At 41.5% G+C, this 19131-nt stretch overlaps 1 protein-coding gene across 2 annotated transcripts in view; it reads left to right on the top strand.

Moving 5' to 3' along the window:
* Positions 1–19131, top strand: part of FRMD3 (FERM domain containing 3) — a 253370-nt gene that overhangs the window by 137637 nt on the left and 96602 nt on the right. For both annotated transcript variants that reach the window (XM_008142039.3, XM_008142038.3), the window contains exon 3: positions 6042–6084. In XM_008142039.3, coding sequence (XP_008140261.1) covers positions 6042–6084 — 43 coding nt within the window. The remainder of the gene's footprint in view (positions 1–6041; positions 6085–19131) is intronic.

Genomic DNA, 19131 nt, shown 5'->3' with positions numbered 1-19131 from the left:
CCATTGTAATAAGCTTGAAGGAATTGTATAATTTCCTTATGATTGCATTTGGTTTCCTAGTGCACTTTAAATAAACAGCAGTGAATGTTTTATAACCACTACTACTATTTTTTTTCTTGAAGTGTACATTAAAGACTTCTTGGATGTAGAGCCAGGGATTGGAACACAAAGGTCAGGCTACTCCTCTCCCCATCCATTTTTGTAAATAAAGTTTTATTGGAACACACCACTTCTACTTACTTGTGAGTTATCTGTGGCTGCTTTCATGCACCAGTAGCAGAGTTGAGTAGTTCTGACAGAGATCACATGGACCACAAAGCTTAAAACATTTATTGTCTGGTCCTTTAGAAAAATAAAGGTGCTTAATGCTTTCCTAGGCTTCCTGTTTCCGGTTGTGTTTCTTACAGTATTTCTTCTCCTGGTTATTGCTTCTATGTTGCTCATCACTGAGAATCTAGAATACAGAAGTATTTATGGCTGACAGAGTAAAACACACTACACAAAAGCAATGAAGGGTTTTTTCTTTTTTTTTTTACACAGACTGACTTCCAAAAGGACAATAACTTTCGAGTGTGCCTGATCTACAGATGTTGTTGCAGTGTGTAGTAGGTTTTATTGAACTGGAGTGGAAACCATTGTTGCTGGAGCTAAATAACCAGGCCTAGCTCTTAACTTTTCTATGCAGAGCACTTTTAGGGCTGCATTCATTCAGATGGGCATTCTTCCCCCCCCCCCCCCCCCCACACCACCACCCCAGTAAAGCCACAGGACCCAGAAATGGCATGAACTGGCTAGATAACGCAGAGACTGAGTTACTTGGGGCTTTGTCCAGCTGTAATGTGAGAATCAGGCCATCTTTTCAGGGCTATGATGAGAAGTGGTCAGTTTTGAATCTGGTTACTCCTGAGGGAAGAAAGAATCTCTCTCTTTTTTTTGGTGGGGGGGAATCCACATTCATTCTTGTTTAAAGCCCCATTGGTTCTTTACTACATTTCTTTGGGCTAGAGATTACTCTTGTCTAGGACACCAAGGGTTTTGAGAAAGATAACAGAGAGGTGTGTAATTTATTCTGTAATCATTGGCTAAATCAGTTTCAACAGAAGCCTAACATTTGAAGATAACTGATATTGTTTACTTTTGGGAGTGTGTGTGTGTGTGTGTGTGTGTGTGTGTGTATGTGTGTATGCAGCTACTGAATTAAAAATCAATCTACTTAGTCACAAATACCACTTCATACCTATCTTCTTTTTCCTCAAGACAAAATTAGAAAGTACAAAAGAAATGCATTATTTCTCTGAAAGGGTAGAGAAAAACAATCTCTTAGGGCTAAGCACAGCTGGGCCTAGACAAATTAAAAAGAAAGAAACACTTGCTGGCAACATTCTCATCCTTCAGGTTCATAGAATGTGGAACATGAGAGCTGAAGGAACCTTAGGGTCCCCCTCCCCACCAAGATCACAGGTAAGGAAATCGGGCCTCGAGGCTTTATCTTTCCGCTTTCCACCCCTCTGTGGCTTCCTCCCACTCCTTTTTCTTCAAGCTGCTGTCAATCAAAATAAATTTGTTTTAAGAAATGACTTGAAATGTGATCAGGCTATATTGTCAACACTGAAAACCTGGTAAACTCAGACGTCTCACAGGGGACTTGCAGTGAGCAGGGTTCAAACCAAAAACAAAAGGAATAAACCTCCAAGGGAAGGATCTTCACTGTCATGGAGGGCAGTGTCTGGTGGAGAGTAAGGGAGACTGTCTTAGGTCCAGTCCCCAGAAAACAGATCCTGAGATGAAAATTCCAGGTTTGTTAGGAAATGTTCCTAGGAAAAGACTTGTGGGAGAGTTGGGGATGGGAAGGGATGGGGAGTACAAGGAGGCCCTGAGAGAGTGTGGTGTCGGGCAGTCCTGCAGAGGGGATGTGGCTCAGTCCCACAGAGGAGCTCTGGGGCAGGGTAGGTCGTGCCTGAGAGTTGTCCTGGCCCCTGGGTGAAGGGGCAGACGTACTACCCTTCCACAGATGTCGGGTATTAAAGAGCTGCCCTGCTGTGGGGCGGGTGTGAGTGGGGAGCTCAGTTCTCTACCTGGCAGTGGACTCCAGTAACCCGAGGGAGTCAGACGATTGTGTAACTAAAGGGAGAGCTACCTGAGGGGACCTGGGCACAGCCCTGTCAGAGCCCTGACAGCAGACACCTTCCTGACACCTTCAAATCACACTGGGGCGCATCCTCCAGTGCCGCTCGCTCCCTGAGCTCATTAGGTACAATCAGTGATTGGGTCTCAGCTTCCGCCGTCTTTGGAATTGTGATTCTAAATGAGAGCCAAGGAAAGGAAGGTTTCCGTTGCAGTGAACCAAGCACAAATTCAGATTTTGGGTTGGCACACTTTCGTTTCTGCCTCTCTTAGGGAATATCAGTTTCCAGGAAGAAAACAAAAGAGCATATATTCCAAGCAGCAAGAGAAAGGAAAATAGAAATACATGTTCTAAGGCTTATCTCCAATGATCATGGTGGTTATTTTCTGCCAGACTTGACTTCATTACCCATCTCATGACTAAAAGGAAGAATGAAGAAAGGGGAAATATTCTATTCATGTAAAACAGGGAAGATGGGGTGAGGGTGAGAGAGGAAGAGAATGACAAAGGTGGGCTCATCAAGGGGGGCGGGCAGTGTACCAGCTCAGGGGGCTCTCTCAGTGAATGTGAAGAAATGGGGATGGGTGGTGTTTAACTGAGGCTTCACTATGCCCCACGCTCTGTTCTAAGAGCTTCTTAATGAATTACCCTTTAAGCTTCACAATGCTGCTGTAAGTGAAGAAACAGAGGAACTGGTCTGATGTCACACCACTGGTAAGTGGGCAGAGCTGGGGTTCGAATCCAGGCCTGCTGGCTTCTGAGTTGGACCACAGTGTCAGCCCCGGGAGCTTAGCTGGACCCAGCATCTGCCTGTTACGTATGAAATGCTTTCTCTTGAGGCTAAATGACATGAAATCCACCTTTATCCTCTGAGTAGAGCTTATCTTTCTTTCCTCCTTTTTTTAAACATTGATTTTTAAATTATTAATGGAATGTACCAATACATTTAAAAAGTTTGAGTTAAAATATCACAAAAAAATGTAAGTTATTATTTCTTTTGATCAACACCCCCAAATTCCTGTTCCCTCCTTGTTAATCCACTCTCACTGATATCAGTTCAACATATATCATTTCAGATATTTAAAAAAACATTTAGGTGCTTATTACATGTTCTTTTAAAATATATGATAGTGTCTTGACCCTTTTATTTAAAAAGAAAACACATGAATTGTATGATACCACACTTTAGAGATTCCCAAACTTTCTTGGCTTATGGCTTTCTTAGCATCTTAGTAATGTTTCCTACTCCTCCATGGCAGACAGAGCCAATCGACCATGGCCCTCCTCACTGAACCTTCACCCTCCTCTCCCCCTCCTCCCCTCTGTCTCAGAACCCTTCTCATAGCCCTGGGAGATCACCCTGTCTAACCGGGGTGGGCACACAAAGTGAAACTTACCTGTCATCCCTGGAGGCAGAGAAAAGGTGGAGAGGTAGGTTGACCTTAGGCTGAGAAGGGCCAAGGGGTTCAAAGGATGACAGGCAAAGAGAATTCAGAAAACATGTTTATATTTCAGGCTTTACTGGCAAAATGACTGGTGATTTTCCCCTGTGAAATAATAGCAATAGGTATTGATCTCTGGCTGCTGTGATTTGTTTTCTTGCCTTAGTTCTAAGCTATTCTGTTTATTTCTAGAAAAGTAATTTCATCACCAGACACCCCTTTTATTATTCTCCGTGAGTCCCATGTATTGGAAGACATTGGTCTATCAATTAAACTGCACTTAAGTAACAGCAACAGCATCAGCAAACAAGCATTTATTGTTTTCCACATGCCAGCCACTGTTTAAATGTCTTATGTTTAATAACGTTTTAAAATGCTTGCAAGGTAGATACTATTACTATTCCCATTTTATAGTTGCTGAAATTGAGACACAGAGAGTTTAAACATTTTTGCATAAGGTTATATAGCCAGTAAGTGGTAAAATCAATACATTTTCCACTCATCCATTGTAATGCTATAAAGAACAAACATTATTTCTGATTAGAAGGAGATAATAAAAAGTAGAATAGTGGTTTCCAGGGACTGGGAGGAAGGCGCGGAATGGAGAGTTATTGTTTAATAGGCACAGAGTTAAAATTTTACAAGATAGAAAAAGTCCTGGAGATGGATGGTGGTGATGGTAGCACACCATTATGAATGCATTAAATACCACTAAATTGTACACTTTAAAATGGTTACAATGGTTATGTATATTTTACCACAATAAAAAAATTGGGGAAAGGGAAGATAACCAGGGTTTCCAAAATGAGGTGATATAATTTTGGCCATGTGCAACGAAACTTGCTATTTTAGCTTGTGCAATGTATCTGGTGATTTTCTGTTAGAGTCTTCGTGAAAAGTGAAAAAGACACCCATTCTTTTTTTGTTTGTTCATCATCACCTGAGGAGGTTTTTTTCCATAGATTGTTAGAGGAGGGAGGGGCAAAGTGAGAGAGAAACATCGATGTGAACAAGACACATAGATTGGTTGCTTCCTGCCCCGACTGGGGCTGGGGATTGAACCTGTAACCCAGGTACATGCCCTTGACCAGGAATCGAACCCAGGCAGACACTCGAACCACCAAACATCGGCCAGAGCACTACTCTTGTTTTTGAAGGCCACAGAGCTCTCATACTCTGGATTGGAAACTCCTGATTTGACCACTCAATTTTTCAGTTCCTGGTGAAAGAGAACATTCATTGTGGAGAATGATACATTTTAGAGTGAACTGATCCATCGGGAGGCTGCACAGCCAAGGCCGAGGGCCTTGCTCTGGAATTCCACTGCACACTGCCCTCCCCAGTTATTCGCTGGGTGACCTTAGGCAAGCTGTTTAACTCCTGAGCCCCAGATATCTCATCTGTAAATGGAGTGGTAGTGATGGTCCATGGAGACTCTTAGAAGAGTACCTGGCACTTAGTAAGCACTCAGCAAATGCTATCTCTTGTTAAACCTTATCGTTTTGTATTACATCAAGCAATAGTGATAATGCAGAACCTTGAGGCTTCTGGATGACACATTGAGAGAGAAGTGTAAGCACTCAACTGATAAGTGTCCTCCTTCCTCTTCTGTGTCAAACAGGGTTGGGGGGGACCCAGAGTGGGGACTCCCAGACCTCTTGGTGGATACCCAGTGGCAACCCCCTTATTGTCTTCATAAATTATAGGTGTATAAAGTGATGTTTCCTAATATTCCCTAAGTGGCTTCAGGGACATCATGTGATATCAAGAGCTGCCCAGATCTCAACATGTTGAAGTGACCATCACACATGTGTGGAGAGAGCTGGCCACTGGGGCCAGCATGAAGTCTGCTTCAGATGCCTGCCCAGGTCTTTGAGCTCCTTTGTTTTGTGAGGGAGCTGATTTTCCTTCACGATGACCACAGGCCTCTGAAATGAGATATTAAAAAGCATTTGTTCCTCCCTACCACAAAGGAAGAATCGGCTCTGTGCATGACGGGGCTGATGCTGGCTTGGCCCACTGTTAGCCTGGGAGGAGGCTGCCTCAGGGAAGGTGGGGGGCAGGGTGCTGATGCTGTCTTGGATTGTGACTCTGAGGTCAATGATGTCCAGGTCTTTAGCCATCTCTGGTTTTCCTAGAGCAGTGGAGCTCAAAGGATCACCAAGGAGTCAACTAGAGCCAGTAGAACATCCCATTTAGGTGCATGTTCGCTCTCTTGCCCTTCTCCCCTAGCCACTGTGTGACTCAAACACTGCTCAGCAAGTGTTAATTCTCTGCAGTTTACGCCCTTGCCTATGGTGGTATTGTTGCCGAATTGTCCATGTGGGTCTTCAGAGGTGGAACCCTGAGGAATATCTATAGGAACCAAGGCTGCACTTTGGAAAAAGATGATCTTTATTAAATTCCTTTTAGTTATTAAGTATGCATCATATGGTCCAGCCATTTGACCCACAATCTCTTTTTTTTCTCCCCAGCACTGGCTTGAACCTAACAAGTCCATCTTCAAGCAAATGAAATGTAAGTGTCAACCTGTGGGTTCACCTTTGCTATGAAGTGTCCAAAGACAGATTCTGTTTCTCGACAGAGATTTTCCTGCCAGGGAAGAAACCGCTTCAGTTGAAGAGCTGTGGGTGGGCGGGGCTTCTCTCTCCCAGGGAGAGCTGTGTGGCCTCTCTCTCATTTGCTGGCCTTGGGCCTCTTTGCAGTCACTGTTCCCATAGCCCCCTGTGTCTCTCCCTCTCCACCAGCTTACCCTCATGTTCCACATTCGCACAGGGGAATTGGATTAGATGGTTAAATACCTGTTATACATAATCACCAGGTGCCTGGTTCCTTCTGGTTGTGGGGTTGCTAGTAAATGGTTCAGGGTGGGAGATGCAGTCTTGGGGGGCGTATTTTGAAACTAAAATCTTGCTATATTGTTACTGAAGAGTGTGTTGTGCTTTTCCACCCCTCAGACTCCCTAATATAAATATTTCCCCCCCCGAGTAATTGATTGCAAGCTCTGGTGTTCTGACCTGCCTTTTATATATTTTTATTTTTTTCCCTGATGAACTCTGGGAGAAGTCCCTTTGGAAAACTTTTCTCTGAGGCGTTGTGACGAGGGTGTTGACTAGTGGTCCTGGGTGGGCATGGTGTTTTGTCTGGTCCCCCCTGCCAGGCTGCAGTCACCCTGCTTTTATTTATGGTTTGGAGGAGAGCTTCTGAAATGCACCTCATAGATTCACGGCCGGCCCTGAAATCCATTTATCCCTCCATGCCAGCTTTCCCACGGCCCTGAAACGTAGGCGATCAATCAGCTTCTCATTGGAGATCAGGTTAGCACATATTATGTCACTTGTCATCATTCAGGGATGCTTTTCTCTTTCCAAATAGGAAGAAATTATTCTGGGCAGGCTTTTGAGTGGGAGAAGGAAGAGACTGAACGTGGATGGCACTCTGGCAACCAACAAATTTATTCCTAGTTCTCTTTTTTCCCCTCCCTCTCTCTCCATTCCCTTGGTTCCCCTCCCCTCTCCCATCTCTGAAGAGCAAACTGGCCAGTGCAGGAAAGAGCCAGACAGCTAGCCACCATGGCTGTTGTGAGCAATGGGTGCTGCAGGGAGATGGCGGGAAAGATGTGTGAGATGAAAATGGACAGCAGTGAGCCTGGGAGGTCCAGAGAGGTCAGGCTGTGGGTGAGGCTGGAAGAGAGTTGGGACAAGCATCTGATAAGAAGTAGCAGGGCAGAGGTACCAGGAAGCTCTGTATAGAATGACTCGCAGGATAATGAGAATGAACAAACATGTCTGAGGAAAAAAAAAAAATAGCCGATGCCTAGCTTTTATCCCTTAACTACAAGTTTTCTTATTTTTGTTTACATAGTTTAAAATATTTAGACAATTTCCCAGGAAAACTTACTTATAATAAGTTGTTCTTTGACTTTGGTTCTTAAATGTCATGAAATATGTTCCTTAGACTGCACACAATTTTGAAATACAAATCTGTCTCTAAGGTAAGATGCATTTCAACACTGAATAGAAGAAAACATTTAAAACTTGTGAAGAATTTGCTGCTAAAGAGCTTTGTCTCTGCCATTAGTAAATCTGAACAAACAACTGAAAATTCATGGTGTTTTACAAAAGTGGTATGAAGATTAACATATGACTACTGACCCGTGCCAATCTAATGACGAGTGGCATCTGGATCTGGAAAAAGAGTTGTGTAAAATTCAGCACGTAAGCCTGACACAGTGGCTCACTGCTTCTAGGAACCGGCAAGGGTCTTCTCACTCATCACCCAGTCCTCTGTTGTATTAAGGACATTAGTGAAGAAACTTGGTGTCATTTTCTCAAGATCACAAACCTGGTTTTGTTGTTGTTGTTGATGTCTGTTATATCAAGAATTTTTGTGCTCTTATAAAATATGTCCTGGAACATGAACTTTACTTTAATGTAAATTAGAAAAAAAAATTTAGGGCTTATAAAATGTGAACTCTGAGAAACTGGGTCCAACCCCTGAGACTCATTCATGAATTTACCAAAAGGTTCTTGTTGCAGAACCCAGACAGCTTCCAGCTTGGGTGTGGGCATGCCTTTTATACTCTGAGTAGGCAGCGAGGGCACAGCTCCTTGGAAGAACAGTTTCTCCCATTCCTCTCCCTCACTAGAGTGATGCCCGACTTCCAGGTCCTTTGCCCTGACCTGATGAAGATCCCTCTGTGGGCGTTCCCACAGGCTGGCAGAAGTTCAGCTGTCCTGATTAGCACACACTTTGCAGAGGCATTACTCTTATTTCTTACTCGGGTTTTAAAAAATCACTTTTAATAATATCATGCTCGTGTTTTTTTCCAACAGTTCAGAAAAGTTTAAAATGAAAACCGTATTTTCTTTCTCCTCCCCATTATATCTCCCCAATAAATAACTGTTGTTACCAGTGTTTTATATATCCCTCTAGGAATTTTTTTGTTATATAAGCTCTCTCAACATATGAAAGGCCTTTTATCAACAAAAACAAGATAAATCTCTATATTATTCTTCACCTTTTTAAAAAAAATATTTTTTATTGATTTTAGAGAGGAAGGGAGAGGAAGAGAGAGATAGAAACATCAATAATGAGAGAGAATCATTGATTGGCTGCCTCCTGCATGCCCCCCACTGGGGATTGAGCCCACAACTTGGACATGTGCTCTTGACTGGAATCGAACCCAGGACCCTTCAGTCCACAGGCTGATGTTCTATCCACTGAGCCAAATCGGCTAGGGCTTAAATAATATATATATATATATATATATATATATATATATATATATATATATACACACACACACACACACACACACACACACACATATATATATATATATTTTCTTTTTAATTTCTTTATTGATTACGGTGTTACATATGTGTCCTTATTCCCCCATTACCCCCTCTATACCCCCCCTCATGCCCTCATCCCCCTGTTGTCTGTGTCCATTGGTTAGGCTTATATGCATGCATACAAGTCCTTTGGTTGATCTCTCCCCCTTACCCCCACCCTTACCTACCTTCCCTCTGAGGTTTAATGGTCTGATCGATGTTTCTCTGTCTCTGGATCTATTTTTGTTCATAATTATGTTGTTCATTATATTCTATAAATGAGTGAGATCATGTGATATTTATCTTTCTCTGCCTGGCTTATTTCGCTTAGCATAATGCTCTCCAGTTCCATCCCTGCTGTTGCAAATGGTAAGAACTCCTTCTTTTTTACCACAGCATAGTATTCCTTTGTGTAGATGTACCACAGTTTTTTAATCCACTCATCTGCTGATGGGCACTTAGGCTGTTTCCAAATCTTAGCTATTGTAAATTGTGCTGCTATGAACATAGGGGTGCGTATGTCCTTTCTAATTGGTGTTTCTAGTTTCTCGGGATATATTCCTAGAAGTGGGATCACTGGGTCAAATGGGAGTTCCATTTTTAGTTTTTTGAGGAAACTCCATACTGTTCTCCACAGCAGCTGCAACAGTCTGCATTCCCACCAGCAGTGCACGAGGGTTCCTTTTTCTCCGCATCCTCGCCAGCACTTGTCGTTCGTTGATTTGTTGATGATAGCCATTCTGACAGGTGTGAGATGATATTGCATTGTCATTTTGATTTGCATCTCTCGAATGATTAGTGACTTTGAGCATGTTTTCATAAGCCTCTTGGCCTTCTTTCTGTCTTCTTTCAAAGAGTATCTATTTAGGTCCATTGCCCATTTTTTGATTGGGTTATCTTTCTTTTGTTAAGTTGTATGAGTTCCCTGTAGATGTTGGAGATTAAGCCCTTATCGGTGATAACATTGGAAAATATGTTCTCCCATGCAGTGGGCTTTCTTGTTGTTTTGTTGATGGTTTCTTTTGCTGTGCAGAGCTTTTTATTTTTTATTTTTTTAATATATTTTATTGATTATTTACAGAGAGGAAGAGAGAGGGATAGAGAGTTAGAAACATCGATGAGAGAGAAACATCAATCAGCTGCCTCCTGCACACCCGCTACTGGGGATGTGCCCGCAACCAAGGCACATGCCCTTGACCGGAATCGAACCTGGGACCCTTGAGTCCGCAGGCCGACGCTCTATCCACTGAGCCAAACCGGTTTCGGCCAGAGCTTTTTATTTTGATGTAGTCCCATTTGTTTATTTTCTCTTTAGTTTCCATTGCCCTAGGAGCGGTATCGATGAAGAAATTGCTTCGGCATATGTCTGAGATTTTGCTGCCTGTGGATTCCTCTAGTATTTTTATGGCTTCCTGTCTTATGTTTAAGTCCTTTATCCATTTTGAGTTTATTTTTGTGTATGGTGTAAGTTGGTGGTCTAGTTTCATTTTTTTTGCATGTATCTGTCCAATTTTCCCAACACCATTTATTGAAGAGACTGTCTTGACTCCATTGTATGTTCATGCCTCCTTTGTCGACTATTAATTGGGCATAGCGGCTAGGGTGGATTTCCGGGTTCTCTATTCTATTCCATTGATCTATATGTGTGTTCTTGTGCCAGTACCAGGCTGTTTTGAGAACAGTGGCTTTGTAATACAGCTTGAAATCTGGTATTGAGATCCTACCTACTTTGTTCTTCTTTCTCAGGATTGCTGCAGCTATTCGGGATCTTTTTTCATTCCAGGTGAATTTTTGAAAAGTTCATTCTAGGTCTGCGAAATATGCTGTTGGTATTTTAATGGGGCGTGCATTGAATCTATAGATTGCTTTGGGTAGTATGGACATTTTAATGATGTTGATTCTACCAGTCCATGAACACAATATGTTCTTCCATCTGTTTATGTCTTCCTCTATTTCTTTTTTCAGTGTCCTATAGTTTTCTGCGTATAGGTCTTTTACCTCCTTAGTTAAGTTTATTCCTACGTATATTATTTTTTTTGGTGTGATGGTAAATGAGATTACTTTTTTAGTCTCTCTTTCTGTAAGTTCATTATTGGTGTATAGAAATGCCATAGATTTCTTGGCATTAATTTTGTATCCTGCTACATTGCCAAATTCATTTATTAAGTCTACTAGTTTTTTGATGGAGTCTTTAGGGTTTTCTATGTACAGTATCATGTCATCTGAAAATAAGGACAGTTTTACTTCTTTTCCAATTTGGGTGGCTTTTAGTTCTTCTTCTTGTCTGATCGCAATGGCTAATACTTCCAATACTATGTTGAACAGAAGTGGTGAGAGTGGGCATCCTTGTCTTGTTCCTGTTCTTAGGGGAAATGGTTTTAGATTTGCCCATTGAGTATGATGTTGGCTGTGGGTTTGTCATATATGGCTTTTATAATGTTGAGGTATGATCCTTCTATTCCCACCTTGCTGAGAGTTTTTATCAAGAAAGGGTGTTGGGCCGAAACCGGTTTGGCTCAGTGGATAGAGCGTCGGCCTCCGGACTCAAGGGTCCCAGGTTCGATTCCGGTCAAGGGTATGTACCTTGGTTGCGGGCACATCCCCAGTAGGGGGTGTGCAAGAGGCAGCTGATCGATGTTCCTCTCTCATCGATGTTTCTAACTCTCTATCCCTCTCTCTTCCTCTCTGTAAAAAATCAATAAAATATATTAAAAAAAAAAGAAAGGGTGTTGGATTTTATCAAATGCTTTTTCTGCATCAATTGATATGACTATGTGATTTTTTTTAATTTTAATTTTAATTTTTTTTAATTTTTCAATTTTTTAAATTAAGGTATTATATGTATACATATCTTACCATTGCCACCCCCCACCCCACTCCCATATATGCCCTCACCCCCCAGAGTTTTGCATCCGTTGGTTATGCTTATATGCATGCATACAAGTCCTTTGATTGATCTCTTATCTCCCCCACCTCTCCCTAACTTTCCCCCTGTAATTTGACAGTCTGTTTGATGCTTTACTGTCTCTGTATCTATCTTTTTGTTCAAGTTTATAATGTTCTTTATTACCCATAAATGAGTGAGATCATGTGGTATTTTTCTTTCATTGACTGGCTTATTTCACTTAACATAATGTTCTCCAATTCCATCCAGGTTGCTGCAAATGATGAGAATTCCTTCTTTTTTATGGCAGCATAGTATTCCATTGTGTAGATGTACCACAGTTTTCTGATCCAGTCATCTGCTGATGGGCACCTAGGCTGTTTCCAAATCTTAGCTATGGTGAATTGTGCTGCTATGAACATAGGAGTGTATATATCCTTTCTGATTGGTGTTTCTAGTTTCTTCGGATATATTCCCAGGAGGGGATTACTGGGTCAAATGGGAGTTCCATTTTCAGTTTTTTAAGGAAACTCCATACTGTTCTCCACAGTGGCTGCACCAGTCTGCATTCCCACCAGCAGTGCACGAGGGTTCCTTTTTCTCCGCATCCTCGCCAACACTTGTCGTTTGTTGATTTGTTGATGATAGCCATTCTGACAGGTGTGAGATGGTACCGCATTGTTGTTTTGATTTGCATCTCTCGGATAATTAGTGACATTGAGCATGTTTTCATGTGTCTCTTGGCCTTCCTTCTGTCTTCTTTTGAAAAGCTTCTATTTAGGTCTGTTGCCCATTTTTTTAATTGGATCATTTATCTTCCTTTTATTAAGTTGTATAAGCTGCCTGTAGATGTTGGAGATCAAACCTTTATCAGTGATGCCATTTGCAAATATGTTCTCCCATGCAGTAGGCCTTCTTGTTGTTTTGTTGATGGTTTCTTTTGCTGTGAAAAAGCTTTTTATTTTGATGTAGTCCCATTTGTTAATTTTCTCTTTAGCTTCCATTGCCCTAGGGGCAGTGTCAGTGAAGAATTTCTTTTGGCATATGTCTGAGATTTTGCTGCCTGTGGATTGCTCTAGTATTTTTATGGTTTCCTGTCTTATGTTTAAGTCCTGTATCCATTTTGAGTTTATTTTTGTGTATGGTGTAAGTTGGTGATCAAGCTTCATTTTTTTGCATGTATCTGTCCAATTTTCCCAACACCATTTATTGAAGAGACTGTCTTGACTCCATTGTATGTTCATGCCTCCTTTGTCAAATATTAATTGAGCATATTGGTTTGGGTCGATATCTGGATTCTCTATTCTATTCCATTGGTCTATATGTCTGTTCTTGTGCCAGTACCAGGCTGTTTTGAGAACAGTGGCTTTGTAATACAGCTTGAAATCTGGTATTGAGATCCCTCCTACTTTATTCTTCTTTCTCAGGATTGCTGTGGCTATTCGGGGTCTTTTTTTATTCCAGATGAATTTTTGGAGAGTTCTTTCAAGGTCTGTGAAATATGCCATTGGTATTTTAATGGGGCGTGCATTGAATCTATAGATTGCTTTGGGTAGTATGGACATTTTAATGATGTTGATTCTACCAATCCATGAACATGGTATGTTCTTCCATCTGTTTACGTCTTCCTCTATCTCTTTTTTCAGTGTCCTGTAGTTTTCCGTGTATAGGTCTTTTACCTCCTTAGTTAAGTTTATTCCTAGGTATCTTAATTTTTTTGGTGCGATGGTAAATGGAATTGCCTTTTTAGTCTCTCTCTGTAAGTTCACTATTGGTGTATAGAAAGGCCATAGATTTCTTGGCGTTAATTTTGTATCCTGCTACATTGCCGAATTCATTTATTAAGTCTATTAGTTTTTTGATGGAGTCTTTCGGATTTTTTATGTACAATATCATATCGTCTGCAAATAAAGACAGCTTTACTTGTTCTTTTCCAATTTGGATGCCTTTTATTTCTTCTTCTTGTCTAATTGCAATGGCTAATACTTCCAGTACTATGTCAAACAGGAGTGGTGAGAGTGGGCATCCCTGTCTTGTTCCTGTTCTTAGGGGAAATGTTTTTAGTTTTTGTCCATTGAGTATGATGTTTGCTGTGGGTTTATCATATATAGCTTTTATTATGTTGAGGTATGAGCCTTCTATTCCCACCTTGTTGAGAGTTTTTATCAAGAAAGGGTGTTGGATTTTGTCAAATGCTTTTTCTGCATCAATTGATATGACTATGTGATTTTTATCTCTCAATTTGTTTATGTGATGTATCACGTTTATTGATTTGCGGATATTGTACCATCCTTGCATTCCTGGGATAAATCCTACTTGTCATGGTGTATGATCTTTCTGATGTACTGCTGGAGCCGATTTGCTAGAATTTTGTTGAGGATTTTGGCATCTATGTTCATGAGGGATATTGGTCTGTAATTCTCTTTCATTGTGTTGTCTTTTTCTGGTTTTGGTATTAGGGTGATGCTGGCTTCATAGAAGGAGCTTGGAAGTGTTCCTTCCTCTTGAATTTTTTGGAATAGTCTGAGGAGGATAGGTTTTAGTTCTTCCTTGAATGTTTGGTAAAACTCTCCTGTGAAGCCATCAGGCCCTGGGCTTTTGTTTCCTGGAAGCTTTTTGATGACTGCTTCAATTTCGTCCATAGTTATTGGCCTATTGAGCTTTTTAGATTCTTCTTGATTGATTTTTGGAAGGTTATATTTTTCTAGGAATATGTCCATTTCCTCCAGGTTGTCCAGTTTGTTGGAATAGAGTTGTTCGTAGTATTTTGTAACAATCCTTTGTATCTCAGCGGGGTCTGTTGTTATTTCACCTCTTTCATTTCTGATTTTGTTTATTTGGGTCCTCTCTCTTTGCTTCTTGGTGAGCCTGGCTAGAGGTCCATCAATCTTGTTTATCCTTTCAAAGAACCAGCTCTTGGTTTTGTTGATCTTTTGTATTGTTTCTTTGGTCTCTATGTCATTTATCTCCGCTCTGATCTTTGTTATTTCCTTCCTTCTGGTTATACTCGGCTTTTCTTGCTGCTCTTTTTCTAGCTCTTTGAGTTGTAGGGTTAAGTAATTTATTACCATTGTTTCTTGTTTTTTGCAATAGGCTTGTAGAGCTATGAACTTCCCTCTCAAGACTGCTTTTGCTGTGTCCCATAAATTTTGGATTGTTGTGTTTTCATTGTCATTTGTTGCCATGATGTTTTTTATTTCTTCCCCTTGATCTCTCTGGTGACCCAGTCATGGTTTAATAGCATGCTGTTTAGTCTCCATGTGTTTGATTTCTTTGGATTGTATTTATTGTAGTTGATTTCCAGTTTTATGCCACTGTGATCTGAGAAGACGCTTGATATAATTTCTATCTTCTTGAATTTGAAGAGACTTTGCCTGTGACCCAGCATATGGTCTATCTTTGAAAATGACCCATGTGCACTTGAGAAGAATGTATATTCTGTGGCTTTGGGGTGAAATGTTCTAAAGATGTCAATTAATTCCATCTGGTCTAGTGATTCATTTAGGATTGCTGTTTCTTTGCTGATTTTTTGTTTAGAGGATTTGTCCAGTGGTGATAGTGGGGTATTAAAGTCTCCTACTATGATTGTATTGCTATTAATCTCTCCCTTGAAATCTTCCAGGAGTTTTTTTATGTATTTGGGTGCTCCTATATTGGGGGCATATATGTTTACCAGAATTATTTCTTCTTGTTGGATTTCTCCCTTTAGTATTATGAAGTGGCCTTCTTTATCTCTTGTTATGGCATTTACTTTGAGGTCTATTTTGTCAGATATAAGTATTGCTACCCCAGCTTTTTTTTCATTTCCATTTGCCTGAAAGATATTTTTCCATCCCTTCACTTTCAATCTGTGTGAGTCTCTTGTTCTGAGGTGGGTCTCTTGTAGACAGCATATATATGGGTCGTGTTTTTTTATCCATTCAGCTACTCAATATCTTTTGATTGGAGCATTTAGTCCATTTACATTTAAAGATATTACTGAAAGGTATTTGTTTGTGGTCATATCTATTTTTGTGTCTATATTCCTTCTTACCTGTTTATTTCTTCTTTTTACAGTATTCCCTTTAGCAATTCTTGCATTGCTGGTTTGGTGGTGATAAACTCCTTGAGCCTTTTTTATCTGCAAAGCTCCTGATTTCCCCTTCAATTTTGATTGATAGTCTTGCTGGATATAGTATTCTTGGATTCAGTCCTTTGCTTTGCAACACTTTGTATACCTCCGTCCATTCACTTCTAGCTTGTTTTGTTTCTGTTGAGTAATCATTTGACAATCTGATGGGTGTTCCTTTGTAGGTAACTCTCTGTCTCTCTCTTGCTGCCTTTAAGATTCTCTCTTTATCATTTATATTTGCCATTGAAATTATGACATGTCTTGGTGTGGGTGTTTTGGGGTTGATCCTGCTTGGGACTCTCTGTACTTGCGTAACTTTTATCTTTCCCATATCCGGGAAGTTTTCTGTCATTATTTCTTCAAGTAAATTTTCTAATCCCTGCTGCTCTTCTTGTTCTTCTGGCAGCCCTATTATACACATGTTACTTCGTTTCATGTTGTCCCGAAGCTCCCTTAGGCTTTCCTCCTGCTTTTTAATTTTTTTCTCCAATTGCTGTTGAGATTGAGCTTGTTTCTGTACCTGATCTTCTAACTCACTAATTCGGTCCTCTGCTTCTTGTAGTCTACTGTTGAAACTTTCCATGGTGTTTTTGATTGTAGCTATATCACTTTTCATTTCTTCCTGATTCTTGCATAAGTTGTTTATTTTCTCATCCATCCGATGTATAAATTCCACGACCATTACTCTAAACTCCTTTTCGGTCATGTTGCAAGCTTCAGTTTCACTGATTTCCTTTCTTGGCGACTCCACATTTTCTTTCCTCTGTGAGTTATTTCGTTTCCCCATTCTGGCTATCACCAGAAAGCTCAAGCTTCTGTTTGTGTGGACCTGGGCCGTGTGCTGTGGGGACTTCGCTCCACCCGAGTTTCACTGAAGTGCTCTGACACTAGGACGTGTGGCTGCCTTTGGTTGGTGGGAACGAGACTTGCCCAGGGTCAGTGTCCCCAGTGTTCCGTGTGGTCTCGTGTGCACACTTAGAATCAGGGGCCCTGTCTGCACCACACTGTTGGTATGTGCCGAAAATGAGATCCTTAGCATGTGCCGGGAGTCAGAGTTTCCCTGTGTCTGCACCAAGACTAGAGTGCCAGAGTCTCTGTTGCCTTGTGCGGTTTCTCGTTGAGACTCAGGGTCCCTGTGTGTGCATTCACCAACAATTGGGGTCGCTGGCTCTTAGTGTGAGTGCGCTGTGAGTCAGGGATCCCAGGCAGCTGTGTCCGGCGTGCCAGATTCCCTGAAGTGGAGCTGCGACCTGTGTGTGCTCTCTCTACTGAGCCAAACCGGCTAGGGCGCACACTCTTAATTTCCTGAAGGTGAGCTGGCTCCGTGCACTCTCCTGGAGTCCCGGAAGGGGGGCGGAGTCTGTCCTGTGCGCCAAATTCCCCAAAGGGAAAGCCCCTCTGTGCAAGCACTAAGATTCCCCGAAGGGAGAGCTGTGACCCGCAAGCCAAATTCCCCCAAATTCTCCGAAGGGGAGCCCTCTGTGCGCACTGACAGATTTCCCCAACAGGGAGCTGATTCTGTCCCGCGCACGCGCGCCAAATTCCCTGAGGGGGAGCGAGTCCCTGCGCAAAGCTCTGTGGCTTGGGCGAGAGGTGGATCTATCAGTTAAAATGGTGCTGTCTGCGTGCCTGCGGGGAGGGGGATGGGCTCTTTGATTCACGGAATTCTGCCGGGAAGTCTGGATTCTTGTTGTTTGTTGGTCTGAAGCTGTGATAGCAGTTCTCTGTCCCCAGTGGCTGCAGGGTCCTGGTTTGTGTCAGAAGCCAGGATCTGAGTCTCAGGCAGCTCTGTTTCTCAAGATGGTGTGGTCTCCGCATCCACAACAGCCACGGAGATGTGTCCGCTTTGTGCGTGGGGCTCCGCCGTCTAGGACTGCCCGGTTAGGCAGCCCCTTGGAAGACGTGCAGAATCTAACTGACCCTAGCTCATACACACACACACCACACACGTCTACACTCTCCTTTATCGGTTCCTCACTCACACTCTCTCTCTCCCTGCCTTCCTGCCGGTCGCCATCTTTCTGCCCCTTGACTATGTGATTTTTAACTCTCAATTTGTTTATGTGATGTATCATGTTTATTGATTTGCGGATATTGTACCATCCTTGCATTCCTGGGATAAATCCTACTTGGTCATGGTGTATGATCTTTCTGATGTACTGCTGGATCGATTTGCTAGAATTTTGTTGAGGATTTTGGCATCTATGTTCATGAGGGATATTGGCCTGTAATTCTCTTTCATTGTGTTGTCTTTTTCTGGTTTTGGTATTAGGGTGATGCTGGCTTCATAGAATGAGCTTGGAAGTGTTCCTTCCTCTTGAATTTTTTGGAATAGTCTGAGGAGGATAGGTTTTAGTTCTTCCTTGAATGTTTGGTAAAACTCTCCTGTGAAGCCATCTTGCCCTGGGCTTTTGTTTCCTGGAAGCTTTTTGATGACTGCTTCAATTTCTTCCATAGTTATTGGCCTATTAAGATTTTTAGAATCTTCCTGATTGAGTTTTGGAAGGTTGTATTTTTCTAGGAATATGTCCATTTCTTCCAGGTTGTCCAGTTTGTTGGAATAGAGTTGTTCATAGTATTTTTTAACAATACTTTGTATTTCTGTGGGGTCTGTTATTTCGCATCTTTCACTTTTGATTTTGTTTACTTGGGTCCTCTCTCTGCTTCTTGGTGAGCCTGGCTAGAGGTCCATCAATCTTGTTTATTCTTTCAAAGAACCAGCTCTTGGTTTCATTGATCTTTTGTATTTTTTGTGTGTGTTTGTTTGTTTTTTTGTCTATATGCCATTTATTTCTGCTCTGATCTTTATTATCTCCTTCCTTCTACTCACTCTGGGCTTTTCTTGTTGCTCTCTTTCTAATTCTTTGAGTTGTAGAGTTAGATGATTTATTACCATTTTTTTCTTGTTTTTTTGAGGTAGGCCTGTAGAGCTATAAACTTCCCTCTCAGGACTGCTTTCATTGTGTCCCATAGATTTTGGATTGTTGTGTTTTTAGTGTCATTAGTTTCCAGGATGTTTTTAATTTCTTCTTTGATCTCTTTGGTAACCCAATTACTCTTTAATAGCATGCTATTCAGCTTCCAAGTGTTTGAATTTTTGGGGCTGTTTTTATTGTAGTTTATTTATAATATTATGCCATTGTGGTCTGAGAAAATGCTTGATATGATTTCAGTCTTCTTGAATTTGGGGAGACTTTGCTTGTGACCCAATATGTGGTCTATTTTTGAAAATG

Source organism: Eptesicus fuscus, chromosome 15, assembly GCF_027574615.1.
Source record: "Eptesicus fuscus isolate TK198812 chromosome 15, DD_ASM_mEF_20220401, whole genome shotgun sequence".
In the NCBI taxonomy this organism is placed as follows: Eukaryota; Metazoa; Chordata; class Mammalia; order Chiroptera; family Vespertilionidae; genus Eptesicus; species Eptesicus fuscus.
The sequence above is the reverse complement of the archived record's forward strand: the minus strand, read 5'-3'. Positions and strand labels throughout refer to the sequence as shown.